The sequence below is a fragment of the Nipponia nippon genome, unplaced genomic scaffold (assembly GCF_047370975.1).
Source record: "Nipponia nippon isolate SJK-2023a ecotype South Korea unplaced genomic scaffold, ASM4737097v1 scaffold_31, whole genome shotgun sequence".
Taxonomy (NCBI): Eukaryota; Metazoa; Chordata; class Aves; order Pelecaniformes; family Threskiornithidae; genus Nipponia; species Nipponia nippon.
The window spans coordinates 2,215,312-2,230,067 of record NW_028262349.1 but is presented as its reverse complement, the minus strand read 5'-3'; the positions used below and the strand labels follow the sequence as shown (position 1 = coordinate 2,230,067).

Genomic DNA, 14,756 nt, shown 5'->3' with positions numbered 1-14,756 from the left:
TTATGCCTTCCACAGACCGTGGTGTTTAAAAATATTGCCATGGGAATGTAATTTTTTTGTTTGTTGAGCTGCTCAGCGCCGCAGCTGCGTCGCAGCACGTGCTCCTGCAGTGGGCCAGGCGCTCGGCCGCAGCCCAGCGAGATAACTCATCCTGCTGTTTGCCTGCGACAGCCTGGTGCGTGTGCAGCCTTTATTCAAATCTGATTTTTATTTGGCATCCCCGGCCGCACCAAGCAATCTGCCTCAGAAGAGGATTAACCGGCCTCACAGTGAATTTGTTTGCATCCTCGTTTGGGGAGATGCATGCCCGGATCTGCCGCTGACGGTAGCGGCGGCCGGGGCTGCGTGGCCTCGCAGCTCAGCCACGCTGGCGCGTTTTGGTGACATCAAAGGGTACAAACCACAGTGCTGCAACCCCCCTGGATAAAGATGCCTCCAAAGAAAACCCTATGATCAGCCCCCCGGGGCCGGTGTGCAGCCAATCTCCGCCACGCTGCGGCATGGCACAAGGGAGCCGTTCTGCCGGCAAACGCTGAGCGGCAGAGACGGCCGGGGGCTGCCGGTCAGACCCCAATCATCTGCCCCAGCCGCACAAGGGGATGCTTATTCCCAGGGCCAGAGGAGGAGGAGAGCCGCCGAGCACCCCATCCGTCCCGCTGTGCCTTTCTGGGAAAGCACATCACGCCGTGACGGTGACAGCCACGGGGACAGGCCATGCTGGGCTGGGGAACCCAACGCCGGTGGGCACCACTCCCGGTCCCCATGTGGGAGGGATCTTTCCAGCAGGAATTCTTTCAGATGCCTCCAGGTTTTTCTCATAAAGCTGGACAGTAGCACAGCAAGGGAGGGGGGGCACAGCCCGTCCGGGTTTCTTGCCAGCAAAAGGACTGCGCTCCTGAATGCTGGAGGGGCTAAAAATACCCTGTCTGGATATTCGGAGCTGCCCCGGAGCCGGGGCGAGGCACAGACCCCCCCGGCAGCGCTTTCACAACTGCTGGCTGTGCCACCGGCGCTCCCTCCAACCTGCTGTTTATCTTCCCCGGCTCCAAAGTCCTTGTTGAACAGCACCAGCTGCTCTCCTGTTCATCGGCATGGGGGGGTTTGGGGCATGCGGGGGTCCCTGGGGGTCTGCTGAGCCAGGACAGCCCTGTGCCATGTGCGGCGGCACCGGCCGCAGCACGGAGACCCGATGCCGGGCGGGAGGCGCGTTATGCAATTACAGTGCCGGCAGTATTTATAGCTCCTGGCCCCACGTGTTGGAAAATGCTTCCCAGACCACCCGGCCAAATCTGCTGCTTGTGCGGGGCATGGAAATGCCACCCGCCACTGCTCTGCTCCTCTCTCTTTTCCTTTTTGCCCTTCAGGCTCAAAAATGTGCGGGACCTCTCTGCCCTGGGCACGGGTGCCGGGACCCCCCCACTGCAGCTCATGGCCCTGCAGGGTGCTGGGACCCCCCCCCCCCCACCGCTCACGGCCCTGCAGCCCCTTTCTGCAGGGTGTCGGGGGGCTGCTCCTTCCCCCCCCGCTGTCCCCATCCCCGGAGGATGCTTGCTCCCGGCACAGCAGCCGTGGTCTTCGCTTGAGGCTGTTGTCCTCCGGCGAAGGGTCAGTGGCGCAGGGCCACCGCAGCCATGTCGCAGGGAGGGCGACACACGAAGCTCACGGCCGTCCCGGCGCTGGCAGGGACAGAATGTGCCGGCGCCGGTGCAGCCTTGCAAGGGCCAGAGATCAGCTGCGCGGCTGCTGCTTCCCGGCCTGGGCGCCCATCCAGCTCCCAAAACAAGCGCAGCCTTCCCCCAGCCCAGCTGGGCTGAGCCCTGCAGGGTGCAGCTCGCCCCAAAACACCCGCCATGGGGGCACTGGGCCTGGGCTGTTTGCAGGGAGGGGCGGTCGGGGATGATAAATCTGGATTTTGCCCTAATGGGGATACCCCGCTCTGTCCCCGTGCTGGAGACAGGGTCGATGTGCTGTCCATCTTTGCAGCCGGTGGGATGCTGGGCTTGCACTGCTCACACCTCAGGGAGCAGCAAATCGGTGCTGATGGGTGCTCAGGAGCACAGGGACCTGCTCATCCCCGGGTTACAGGACACATGCCATGCCAGCGGGTCCCTGAGCGCCCTGGGGACACACATGCAGTCCCCGGCAGCACAGGGCCTTGCTTGGGTTTTGCACCAACCTCCGGTGCTGCAAACAGCACAGCTTGGCCGCAGCAGCATCTCCAGGGACCCCATTTGCATGGCGGTGGCAGAGCTCTGCCGGGGCCCCGGGAAGCAGCCGTGCACCCCGACATGCCAGGGCGGCACCGCAGCCATCCTCCGCCTGCTGACTCAGCCGCCTGTTTGCCAGAGCTGCTCCCGCCCACGAAAACCACAGGCAAAGTCCCCACATCCCTGCGCCGGGGCTTTCCCCGCCGGCTCAACAGGAATCACAGCTTTTTCCCGGAGCAGTGGCCGAGCCGGCGCGGGCAGCAAAAGCCTCCAGGTGCAGGGGAAAACTGCGGAGAAACCGGGGCTGGTTTATGCCAAAAAACAGGGTCTGGAGCAGCCGGATGGATGCGTCCCACGTGCCACGTGTCCTGTGCCCTGGGAGCACCATACCAGCGCGAGCGGGCATCACGGTGCTCACCGAGACACCCCACAAACCCTGATGGCGGCGCTACTGGTGCCGGTGCAGCATTTACCGTGGGGCTGGCTGATGCCGTGGGCTGCTGGGAGCAAATCACCACCTTTATTCGCTATATCAACCCCCCCCCCTTGTTTTTCTGGGGCGAACCCCCCCTTATTGGGGGTCCCTCGCTGTGGGGCTCCCGGCCCCTCGTGCGGTCACTGCTCCCTCCCTCGGGCAATGGAAAATTTTTATGACTTTTTGACTTTTATCCAGTTGTTTGGGAGCGAGGAAGGGGCCGGGCGCCGCGCACAAACATGTCTATGTATAAACAGCGGGGACCATGGCGGGGGGAGCTGGAGCTGCCAGTGCTGGGTGCTGGCAGGGACCCACCCCACCGAGCCGGGTGTTCCCTCTCCCAGTGGCCCCGGCTTGGCGACCCAGAGCCGTCCCCACGGGGATGCAAATATTTTGGCTTTGTTCAAAAAAACAACAACACTAAAATATCCCCCCTCCCGAGTCATCCGATGGCGGCGCGTGACGTGTTGGCACACAAACAGGGCGCGTGGCGATGGTGCTGGCCTGGCTGGGGACGCGGCACGGCTCCCACGCCGGTGTGCGGGGACAGGCTGGGATCTGCGGTGACACATCTATGCCCTGTGCCAGGGACACGGCACGGCGGGACTTTGGCCCCAGCACGGCTCCCCACCCCGGCCATATTTGCCGTTGCTCCCGGGCACTGCTCCACAAGTTGTATGGAAACCCCCGACCGGCGCGGGGTGCCCATCCCCTGCCACATCTCGGGGACGCATCGTGGTGGCATCCCGCGCCCTGACCACCGCATCTCCCTGCAGCTAAAACCTTGCTTGCGCAGGGCGTTTGGCACCAGGGAGGATGCAAGCAGCACTGCTGCCCTCGCCGGTGGGCTGCTCCGGGTGCCGGCGGGGACGTGGCCATCCCCTACCGAGAGGCGAGGACCAGGGGGCCATCACCCCCGCTGTTCCCCATCCCCTGCCACCTCAGCCCCACTCCCGGGGCAGCTCCTGCGATGGGGTGACCCTGGCAAACCCCACAGCTCCAAACCCCCATCTGCTCCCCAGTCTCAAAGCCTCCAGAAACAGGGTCGGGCTCCTTTTTTTCTTCCCCTTTTCCCCCCGCCCCTGCAAGAAGCGGCAATTTTGAGCCATTTTCAGAAAAGCCCTTGAGCCAAGCCCGGGTTGGAGGAGAGGAAAGCTCTGAGCCAACTTGCAGGGATGCCCACACATCCCCAGGAGCCTGCAATTCAACCCCCTCCCCATTACTGACCTTGTTAGCAAGCCTGCACCCAATTACTTTTAAATGCAAGGGTTTACATGGAGCAGGGAGAGGGATTTTCCTGCTAAGCAGCTGTGTAAATGCCACCATATCCCAGCACAGCGATGGAGGCAGCGATAGCCTGGGGGGGCCCAGCTGGCTGGAGGTGGCCACAGCAGGTAGCACCGGCGGGGAGGGCGGCCACGGCTCCTCCGGAGGGTCCCGAACTGGTTCACTCCGCTTTCCTGGCAGTTTTGTGTGTGAAAAAATGAGGGAGAGTCAATCTGCTTGCAAAGAGCTGGTGAAGGCCAGGAGGGTGGATCGGGGTGGGGGGATTGCTCTTGGTCCTGCATGTCTTGCTGTAAGGCTCAGCTGGTTGCATGCTCCGGGATCAGCCCTTTCCCTGTATGCATGGATGGGGGGTTTGCTGCAAAAATGGGATTTTTTTGGAGAAATGGGGCTCTCTGGTTCCTGCTGAGCCAGCTATCCTTAGTTCAACCCCAGCCGCCTGCTCAAGCAAAATATGTTTATGCCGCAAACCTCTGGACGGCTCCGCTGCCAGGCGGGCAGGGGAATGTGTGTGCCGATAAGGGCGCCGTGTCCTTTCCCTCCAGATTACCCGACAGCCGGCAAAGGACAGGGAGGTGGCTGCCTGGCTCCCAACACCCTTGTTTTATGATTTCTTTTATTATTACTATAAGGTTTTGGTTGGAAAACAAAAAAAAATTCAATAGCTGTGGCTTTGCTGTGCCAGGCTGCTGCCAAAGCCTGGAAAGCTTTGGCCGTGCCAGAGGCTGAGCTGCCCCCGGCGCTGCCAGCCCTGAGAGCAGCCACCCGAAAACATTAAAACTGCAGAAAGAAAATATTTCCTCCCATCACCCGGGCGTTTCTCGCATGGCAGAGGGAGAAGATGGCTTCTAACCGCTCCTCCTGGCTCGCGTGCTGGGGCATGCGGCATCCTGGTGGGATTTTGCAGTGGTCTGAGCACCAAGCATAGCCCTGCAGGGGATGGGGCAGCTCTGAGCCCCTCTTAGTGGGGAAAAAAACACATTAAATATTCAATTTTGATGTTGCTTCAAGTCATTTTCTATTCTCGGGTTTGGAAATAACGCTTGCCCGGGTGAGGCTGTTGCAGCAGGCGAGCTCAGCCTGACGCGAGCAGGAAAGAGCCGGGGTGCTGGGAGGCCGCGGGCCCTGTTTGCAAAGTAAAACTGCAGTTGTTGTTGTTGTTGTGACACCCGTACGGTTGCGAAATGCCGGCACCGAAATACCCGTGACTTTCAAAACAAGCTGAGTCCAGCTGTGGCTGGTGGCTGTCTGTCCAGCTGTGGTCATCTGTCCAGCTGTGGTCCCTGCAGCCCCTTCCCTGCTGCACGGGCACAGCTGGGATGCCTGCGCCAGCGATGCTTGGGGTGGGGTTTTGGGGGGGAAGAACCCCAAAAGCTTTGCTTAAAGAGGAAAAGCAAAAATTCCCCAGCTGCAAGAGAGATTTTTCCACCCCGGGGATCCACCGGGCATCCCAGCCCCGGGGGTTTCGCAGTGCCGGGGTGCGGAATGAGCTGCCTGTCCCTGGGTGCGATGCAGCCCTTGAATTCTGCTTAAAGAATAAAAAAAAAATAAGCTAGGGATCGATTTGTTTGCTTAGAGATTAAGTCAAAGCAGATCCTGAATGGTCACCTAATCCCCCGGGAGCGGGTGGCATTGTGTAGGTGGTGGCAGCAGTGGCTTTTTGCCCAGAAAATAATTCTCCTCCCTGCCACGGCTGGTGGTCGGGCTGGGCTCAAACACCTCGCTGGCATCAGCTCCCCTCTGGGCTGGGGACCGGGGAGGGAGAAAGGGTGCTGGGTGCAGGGAAGGGGCTGCAAGAGGGATGGACGGACAAGGGAAGGACGGACGAGGGAAGGGGCTGCAGAGTTGCAGCCTTCTCCACTGCTTGTGCTAAAACCAGGCTGTTGCTCTGCATGGCTGCGTTTTCCTGAGGCTGGGAAACAGGTTAAACTCCTCGATCGGGGAGGAAAATCCCAGCCCAGACCCGCAGGGATGGACCTTGCCTCCCCCGGGGGCTCGGACCCGCCAAGAGCTGATGGTTATGGGGCCGTAGCAAACCCCTCCAGCTGCTTTATGGTTTTCCTCAGATACCGGCCTGAGCTTGCATCCTCCAAAATCAGGGAGCCCAGAGCAAATCTCCAGGCTCCGAGCATCTTCCCGCAGCTCCGGCTGGCTGCACCGCGTGCTTTATCAGGATGCAGGGCTGAATTTTCTGCTTAGCAAGAGCAAGCGGAGGCGGCACGGGGTAAATCCACCCGTGCGTGTTCCCGGTGCCATTTGCTTTTGGGGACACAGCGCCAGGACCCTGCGGAATAGGGAGGGAATAGGGGGAGGTTTTTCCCCTTTAGGGCAGGGATGCTCAGCGCTCGCCTTGGCTGCCGGCACCTTCACCCACGGCATTTGGGCAGCGGTGGCACCGGCGGCTGTAAACAGCCGTACAGAAATAGTCAGCGTATCAGGCAATATAAAAAGGCATTGCAGGACATAATCAGATGTTCCTCCTCTAAAAATAAAAGGCAGCGGGTCTTAAATTAGCTGCTTGTAAAGGTGTCGGGGTACACGTGTACGGATGGCTGGGGCTGTTCCGCTCCGTTCGCCTGGGAAGACACCAAAGCCGGGGGGACCCCACGGCTCGGGCTGTCTTTGGGATCGACGCTGGTCCAGCCACGCTCCCGCCATCCACGTGCGCTGGGCTGAGCTGTATTTTCCCCATCGCGGTGGCTTTTTGCTGCTTACCCCGGAGCTGCGCTAGAAAGAGTTCCCCGTTTGGTGTAATGAGTTGCCCGTTCTCAGGCTGCGGGTGGCAGCGGCTCTCACCGGGCGTAACTGATGCCCTGCGGCACGTCTGGGTCCTGCGCAGGGTCGGATCCAGACGAGGAGTGGAGAAGGTCACGTCCTGGCTGCAAAAGCTGGCCTGGCGGCTGTCCTTGGGTCACTGGGCTGAGAGCGGCTCCCGCAGACTCATTTGGAAAACAGTCCTGTGAAATTTAAACTAATTAGAAAGTCCTTAGTCACTCGCTCACACTAATTGGCGGGGCCGGCTTAATTAGTTTTCCCTGGCACGTTGCCTGTGGACTCTGGGTGGCACCATGTTCCCAGCAGAGCACCGACCAACTTGGGACATGTGTGGTAAACGATGCGTGGACCGTCGGTGGGGACGGGGCTGTCCCCACAGGCGTCGGGGGGGGGTGTGTGTGTGAGTGGCACCGTGGGTGGGCTGGATCCCTGGAGGGTGACCCCACGGGGGCGATGGGGGCTCTCCTGTCCCCCCCCCCATCCTCGGGGTGTTTTTAATGCAGCAATCAGGACTGGATGTCCCGGCATGAACCTGTTCCACGAACAGGAATGATTAACCGGTGGCGGCACTGGCCCTGAGCCGGGCAATGTGTTTACCGCCGCCGCCCAACCATGCCGAGCCGTGACCCTGGTGCTGCTTCCTTCACCACTCCGGCCCCAAAAACAGACTGTAAACAGGGGCCGGGGCTGAAACCCGAGTGCGCGCTCGCGCTGAGCTGGTAACTGAATACTTCCTCCACACGTGGCTGGCCTGGTGCACTCCGATGGCGAGCCCCGTGTCGCCCAAATCCCAGTAAAATCCCTAAATCTGATCTCTCCGGCTGGGTTTCTGGGGCCGGCAGGATGCCGGATCCTCGGCCTCCAGCTGATCCCCAGGGATTTGGGGTGCTGCAGAGCAAGGATGGAGGCTGCTGGCGATGCAGGGGCCCGCGGGGTGATGCGTGGCGGGGAGGGAAAGATGGATTTGCTCTGTTGGGAGGTGGAGAAGCACCCTGGGGACGCGGGGCTGGTGCCACCTCGTGGCTCCGCTGGCAGCTGAGACGCCCTGGACGTGCGGTGCCGTACACCCATGGGTATGGCGGCAGTGGGCACCGTGGTGGGGGGTCCTGCATGCACACAGCCGGCCGGGACCCTGTGCCATGGGAATGATGCCACCACAGCCGTCCCCATCCTCGGAGCGCTGGGAAGAGCCGTAAATCCCATCCCACCCTCAGCTGGCGGAGGTCGTGCAGGAGAACGTGCCGAAATGCAGCCATGTGCCGCCCTGGCCGTGCGCCCCGGTGCGTTATCTCCAGTCGGCATCAGCGTGGTTTCTTCCCACGCGTGCCGGTGCTGCAAGTGTAATTTTAGTGAAATCCCTTGCAAAATGCGATCGGGGCTAAAAGCAGCAGCAAGGAGGCTGAGCCGTACGCCGGCGGCTGCAGCAGAGGCCCAGTGGCTCTGCCGGCACTGCCTTTCCCCGGACTTCCCCGTGCTACTAACCCTGTTTTGTTTTTTTTTTTCCTTTTTATTTTTTGCACTCTCAGCAAGTAAATGCTGACGCCTCCGGCTCCTGCGTGCAGGGCAGACGAAACCACAAACCGCTCTTCATCTTCAGCAGCATCTCCAGTTCTGCCCCAGATAAGGCCCGAGGCAGCGGCAGAGCCCCAGGCAGGGGTGCTGGGGGGGCCCTGCCTGCCACAGGTCGCCCCAAGTCCCGGCCCCGCTGCCTGGCAGCATCCTCTGCAGCGCCGTGGATCGCCCTCGACTCCAAATCCTTGCTGTATTCTGCCTGGTCAGGCAAGGAAAGCCATCTCAGCTCTGCTGCTTCGTGCATTTACTTTAATTTTTTAATTATTTTTGCATTTATTTTTAAATTTTTGCATATTTTTAATTTTTGGAAGTACCCGGTGTTTGGTGCTGGGGCTGTTTGTGCCCCATCCCGCAGGGGCCAGGGCGACGCCGGCCCCGGCTGCGACAGGAGGCAGCCGGCCGGGATGAAGCTCTGCCTCTCCTCCTGATCCGGCCAAGGAAACCCCCCCAGCCCAGGCCAGACCCTGCGACCGCCTTCCCTCGTTATTTATCGCCAATGAAAGGTTGAGGCTGGGAAGTGCATGGCCAGATCCTGGCCCCACGCAACGCTGCATCTGGAGGCATTGCCTTCCATGGCCTGGAAAGCAGAAAACTCCCTGAAAGTGCTGGTGCAACCACAAGCCCAAGGGGTGGGTGCTCAGCACCCCATGGGACCCTGCCTCATCCCCCTCCGGCCGTTCATCCCTGCTGCCCCAGCCTGGTGCTGGCTACAGCACCAACTTCTCTGGCAATGGGTCCCATCCTTCCTCGTCCCTGATGATGATGGGTTTGTCGGAGATGAGCAGGGCAATGGGGACCAGCAACGGGCGCAGCCCCTGCCTTCCCTCTTCCTCCTTCTCCTCCTCCTCTTCCTCCTCCTCCTCCTTCTCGCTAGCCGGGAGGCCGGAGCAGCCAGTGCTGCCAGGCAGTGGAAATCCAGCCAGGCTCAGCAACTCCTGCCTCCGGTAGGCGAATGGCAGCTCCTTCTCACAGCCCAGCAGGCGCACCGCCACCGGTTCTTTGGCCGTGGGGCTGGGCTGCGGCGTGCTGGGCCGTGTGCCGGCGTCCGTCATCTCCTTGCCGGGATTCAGCTCCGTTAGCAGCAGCTCAGCCGGGCTGAAACTCTCCGAGGGCTCCACAAAGCCTGGCCGGGGCTGGCCCTAAGGGTCGGATGTGCTTGGGATGGGAACGTGCCGTGCCAGGGCCGTGCAGGGGCGCCTGCTGGGGTGCAGGATCCAGCCCCTCCTGCACCTTGCATCTCACCTGGCTCATTTCACCGGCGCCGAACTGGATGGCTTTGCTGCCCATGGGCTTAGGCAGGGGTGGGAAGAGGAGGCGGCGAGCCCTGGGGAGGGGGTGGTTGGTGAGGGGGTGGGTAATGGGGGGGGGATCAGAGCGGGGTGGGGGCGAGGGTGCTGCCATCACCTCTTTTTGCTCAGCTGGTAGATGGCGGCCACGGCCGGGAGACTGAGCGAGATGCCCAGGTACTTCAGGTTGGATTTCCACGCTGCTCCCTGGGGACCTGGGGGCGGGCGCAGCGGGATGGTGGGCATTTCTGTCCCCAGCACCCCGCGTGGGACACAGGAGCTGTTTCGGGGCAAGGGCAAGCACCCCATGGAGAGCACCCCATGGGGACCAGGGAGGGGACAGGGTCTCCAGCCATTACCCAGTGCCTTGGTCTGGAAGTGCCACCAAGCGTTGCACATCCCCCTGCTCTCCGCTGTCACCTCCCAAACGCCCACCCTGTAGGCTGTGCCGGGCCGTAGGTTTTGGAGGGTGTAGTGTGACGCCGTGGCATCCGCTTCGCCATCTGGGCAAATGATAACAAACAGGCAGTAGTCTGGCAGCTGCCTGCAGATTGCAGGCAGCGCCATCCTCCTGTCCCGCAGGGATGGGGGGTCCCGCTCACAGGTCACGTTGTCCCCCTCGGCCGCGTGGCAGATGAGGTACTTGGCCAGTGCCCCGGGGCAGGCGGCACGGGGGGACGGGCTCCACCAGAGGACGACGGTGGTGGCATCCCCGGCACTGGCGTTGATGCGGATGGGCACGGCCAGCGAGGCTGCACGTGATGGGGGGGTGTGCAAAAAAAAATGGGGGAGCGTTTCAGGAACCTCCTTTTTGCAGTGAAACTGGGCGCGGATGCTCGGTGTTGCCATACGTACCGTTGCCAGTGTAGTGGTGCTGCAGGGCGAAGGTGGACCAGCCCCGTGCCAGGGCCCAGCCGTGCACGGCGAGGCGGTAACACGCCGGTGCTTCCACTGCTCCTGGAGCAGGAACCAGGGATGTTGGTTAAACCCACACCAGAATCCAGCCCCAGGCAGGGGGCACGGGGAGGGGGCTCAGGGCGCTCCCTTGCCTCTCTCCACATGGATGCTCTTGGCAGGGAAATCCCGTCGGATGCAAAGGCCCGGTTTTGGAGCTGCTGGCGGCAGCTGCTGCCACTGCTCGAAGCAGTAGGCTAAGCCAGGGCTTGGTGCTTCCCACCGCGCCAACAAGGTGCCGCCAGCCACGCTGACATCCTTGAAGCCGAGATCTGGGATGAAACGGGGAGTGCAAGGGATGGCTGGGAAAATAACTCCCTCGAGGCTGCCGGGGAGCTCGGTCCTTCTGCGGAGCGGGTACCTGCATGCTGCTCTGCCTGCACCCGGAGCTGCTGTGCCGGCCCCGTCCCGGCAGCGTTGGCCGCTGTCAGCAGGATTTCGTACTCGGCCCCGGAGAGGGTGAGGTTGTGTGCTGTCACCTCCCTCCCCAGCACCACGGCGTCCTCCTCGGCCGGCTCGGCACAGTGGCACGCCAGCATGCGGGCACGCAGCGTGTAGGTGACGTCCCCCTGCTCCTCGGGGGCTCGCTGGGGGAGGGACAGGCGGTGGCTTGGAGGATGAAATGGCGGGGGGACACCCAGGAGGGTCCCTGGGGGATGCCGCCGTACCTGCCAGCCCAGCCTCAGCACCCGTTGCCCATCTCTCCCCAGATTTCCCAGCTGGTAGCTCAACGCTGGGCTCTCCAGGATTTCTGCAAGAGGAACGAGCCCGGATGGGCTATTGGCATTTTTGGGAGCCGTTGGGATCCCACCCACTTCTTCTCTTCTTCCTCACCCTCGGGAACAAAGATGGAGCTGCTCCAGTCACTCCAGTAGCTGCTCCAGTGGCGGGGCTTGTGCCGGAGCTGGACCTCGAAGGCGCCGTTCCCCCCCAGGGCGCAGGTCACTAGAGAGGGGTGGCAGGGTCAGGCAGGGGGTGACCCCCCCCCTTTTCGCCAGTTTTTGGCCATCGCAGGGTGCTGGGGGGCCAGGGGAAAGCACAGGGCAGAGCCCCCCCATCAGGACCTGGGAACACCCCCAGGGGATGCTCGTCCCCCACAGCTCTGCGGGCTAAACCGACCTGAGTCATCCTCATCTGTCACCGTCTCACACATCACCTGCAGAGAGAACTGGAGATGGAGGCACCCGCCCAGTAAAACCAGCATGTTACTGGGACATGAAAGCAGATGCTGCCCTATGTCCCCTGAACATCCCAGGGGCTGGGAGAGCCAAACGGGGTGCAGGGGACATGGTGGCCAGGAGGGTCCCCTTGGCCGGGGTACCACGGCTTCGGCCCCAGGACCCTCCTGGCAGCAGTCAGAAGGGTGGGGGGTCCCTGGCTGCAGGGGGTTTCACTGGGGACGAGCGGCTGGATTTCATCCGTTGTCATCGTTAGTCTAATCTGGGTTTTGCCTGTGTAATCCCCGCGAATCGCAGCCTGATCCTTTTACGGGTGGCAGCAGGATCCCGTGGCCGGGAGGATGGAGCAGAGACAATAACACCATGAAACAGATGGGACATGGATGGTTTTAGCGGGGGGGGGTGTGGCGTCACCGAGCCCCCGCACTCCCCAGGCTGCCTGGGCTGCCACAACGCTACTGACCATCCCGTCGGTCACCACCGGCTCCGGCAAATGGCGTTTTTACCTGTGTCCAGCCATGGTCACCCATCCTCTGGAAGCGAGCCTCCCTCTGTGGCGGCCGGCCCCCATGGTGGCACAGTGGCCACGGCACCCGCAGCCACAGCCGGCCACCGGTCTTGGTGAAGGGCATCCCAGTGGAGGGTGGATCTGGCTTGACTGAAAAGACGAGGTGGTCTCGTGGTTATTGGCACCAGTGCTGGCGCCCAGCCCAGCCCCGCAGGTGCTTACCGGCCTCGTTGAGGTACAGCGTGAGGTTCGGGGTCCTGTGGACGTGGTCCCCCCAGCGCGCCTCCACCCAGGCTGTGGCATTGGTGAGGACGTAAATGTGGTGATGCTTCAGGGTGTACGTCGTCCTCGCGCCCGCCTGGAACTGCTGGCACAGCCTGGGCACCACGTAGCTGCGGGGGGAGCGGGCGCAAGGTCGGATCTGGATGGGGCAGCACTCGCCCTCCGGGTGGGCTTGGGATGCGGAGGGCACATGTCCCCATGTGTCCCCATGAGTCCCAGTCAGGACACGTCCCATGGGCTCCCCAGGATGCGGCGCCCGACTCACCAGAGCGTCAGGATGTAGGAGGTGTTGCCGGCGGGGCCGCAGGGCGGCCAGGAGCAGAGGAACCAGCGGGAGCCGCATTGCTTCCAGCAGGAAAAGCTGGGGACTGCAGCGGTGCCTGTGGGAGAGGGCAGTGGCTGGGGGCTCCTGCACCCCAAACCCTGGCAGGTTGGGCAAAGCCAGGGTGGAGCAGCACTGTAGCCATTGCCCGATCTCCGTGTTGCTCGCCCGGGGGATCGGAGCAGCCGCGCTCGTGTTTCTCACCCAAAAAACACCATTTCCCCCCTCCCCGGGGATGCGGTGCTGGCCGGTGCTGCTCGCCCCAACTCCTGCCCGCCACTGGTGGGGATTCACCCGGCTTTACTCTGCCCTTGTGGTTTTGGGTGAGCGTCTCCATCGCAGCGACAGCTCCCCGAGCCTTATCGCCCCCAAATCGTTCATTGAAAGTTTTCTGAAGTGTTATCTCATCTCCCGGCGCCGCAGGAGCACTTACCGCCCCGCGCCAGCGCCGCCAGTGCCGCCAGCAGCCACCCCAGCATCAGCCACCCGGGGTGTCCCACGCCGGATCCGGCCCTCCGCTGCCCTTCCTGGCCGCCCAGTCCCCCAGCACTCGGTGGGTGTCCCCCCCCAGCTCGGCGGCAGCCCCGGCGCTCGGCGCAGCTCCCCACGCCTGGTGTTTCCTCTTCTACTAAAAGCTTGCTGAAGGGCGGCCGTTCCCAGGCAGGGCAGAGGGCGAGGCGTGATTGCATGCCTCACTTTTACCAAAAGTAAAAGAGAAAGCAACGAAAATATCCCCCTTTTCTGCCTGCACGCCTGCCGGGACTCGGCCAAACCCTACCGGGGTTGTGCCGCGTGCCCCTGCCGTGCCGCATGCCCCGTCCTGGCAAGAAGCGCAAAGTAAGCAAAAGAGGTGTCTTGGGGTTTTTGGGGTTTTTGCCTTTTTTTTTTTTTTGCAAACTCCACAGCATGCTTTTGATCCCCTGCCCGTAACCCAGCGAATCTCGAGCGGCTGCTCTAAGGTTGGGGGTTGTTCGGGTTTTTGGCAGCATGTGTGTGCGCACATGGCTTTCGCCGAAACCAGGCTCCTGTGTCCATCCCCAGCACGACTTGTCCCCTGCGGCCGCGAACAAAGGCCCAGTGAGGCAGGAGAGCGCGGTGTCACTGGGACGCCGGCAGCCGCGTGACGGGGCGGGTGACCCCGGGATGGTGGAGCCGGGTGGCACCGAGGGCCGCGCACAGAGTCCCCTTGTTCCCGCAGAAAGCGTCCCCTTGTGCGGCTTTTGCTCGGGGCGGGAGGGCGGCGGTGGCGGGAACGTCCCCGCGCCGGGACGGCGCTGCCGGGACCCCTCTGTCCCGCTGCCACGGGCATGGCTGGGGCGGGGGCACAGAGGGTCCCCTGGCACCTTCCGCCTCGCTGTGTGCCCCTCCTGCCCTCCCAGCTGGGGTACCCACCATGCTGGGCCATGCCACGCCAAACTGAGCCGTGCCAGGCTTTGCCGTGCCACAACATACAGCAGGACTGTGCTGTACCTGGCCGGGCTGTGCCAAGCCACGCTAAACCAGGCCAGGCCATGCTGTGCCATGCCACACTAGGCTGTGCCATGCTGGACCGTGCCATGCCGGACCGTGCCATGCCAGACTGGGCTGTGCCATGCCATATGGACCATGCTGTGCCATGCCAGCCGCGGGACAGACCTGGGCTGGCCCACACCGAGCCGGGGGGGCTGTTCCCACCCTGTGCCCTGCTGTGCCAGCTCCAGGCCATGCCGTGCTGGGCTGTACTGAGCCAGGCAGACTGTGCCGTGCTGTGCTGTGCCAGTCCTGTGTTGTGCCATGCTGTGCCGTGCTGTTCCAGCCCTGTGCCGTGCTGTGCCGTGCTGTGCTATGCCAGCCCTGTGCTGTGCCATGCCATGTTGTGCTGTGCCGTGCTGTGCCATACTGGGCCATACTGAGCCAGACAGACTGTGCCAGCC

General features: G+C 62.5%; 1 protein-coding gene across 2 annotated transcripts; it reads right to left on the bottom strand.

The window, feature by feature from the left end:
• Positions 1-8,636: 8,636 nt before the first annotated feature.
• Positions 8,637-13,591, bottom strand: IL12RB1 (interleukin 12 receptor subunit beta 1). 2 transcript variants are annotated; one of them, XM_087769417.1, is made up of 15 exons: positions 13,277-13,591; positions 12,787-12,901; positions 12,462-12,631; positions 12,238-12,389; positions 11,673-11,709; positions 11,388-11,498; positions 11,222-11,304; positions 10,915-11,140; positions 10,649-10,825; positions 10,455-10,556; positions 10,202-10,351; positions 9,959-10,102; positions 9,718-9,814; positions 9,556-9,637; positions 8,637-9,452 (listed from the first exon to the last, which is right to left on the bottom strand). In XM_087769417.1, exons 1-15 carry the CDS (start codon positions 13,530-13,532, stop codon positions 9,021-9,023), a joined length of 2,334 nt encoding a protein of 777 aa, XP_087625543.1. In that variant the 5' UTR covers positions 13,533-13,591; the 3' UTR covers positions 8,637-9,020. The 2 variants fall into 2 exon arrangements, with proteins under 2 accessions (XP_087625543.1, XP_087625544.1); XM_087769418.1 differs by lacking the exon at positions 10,202-10,351.
• Positions 13,592-14,756: the final 1,165 nt, after the last annotated feature.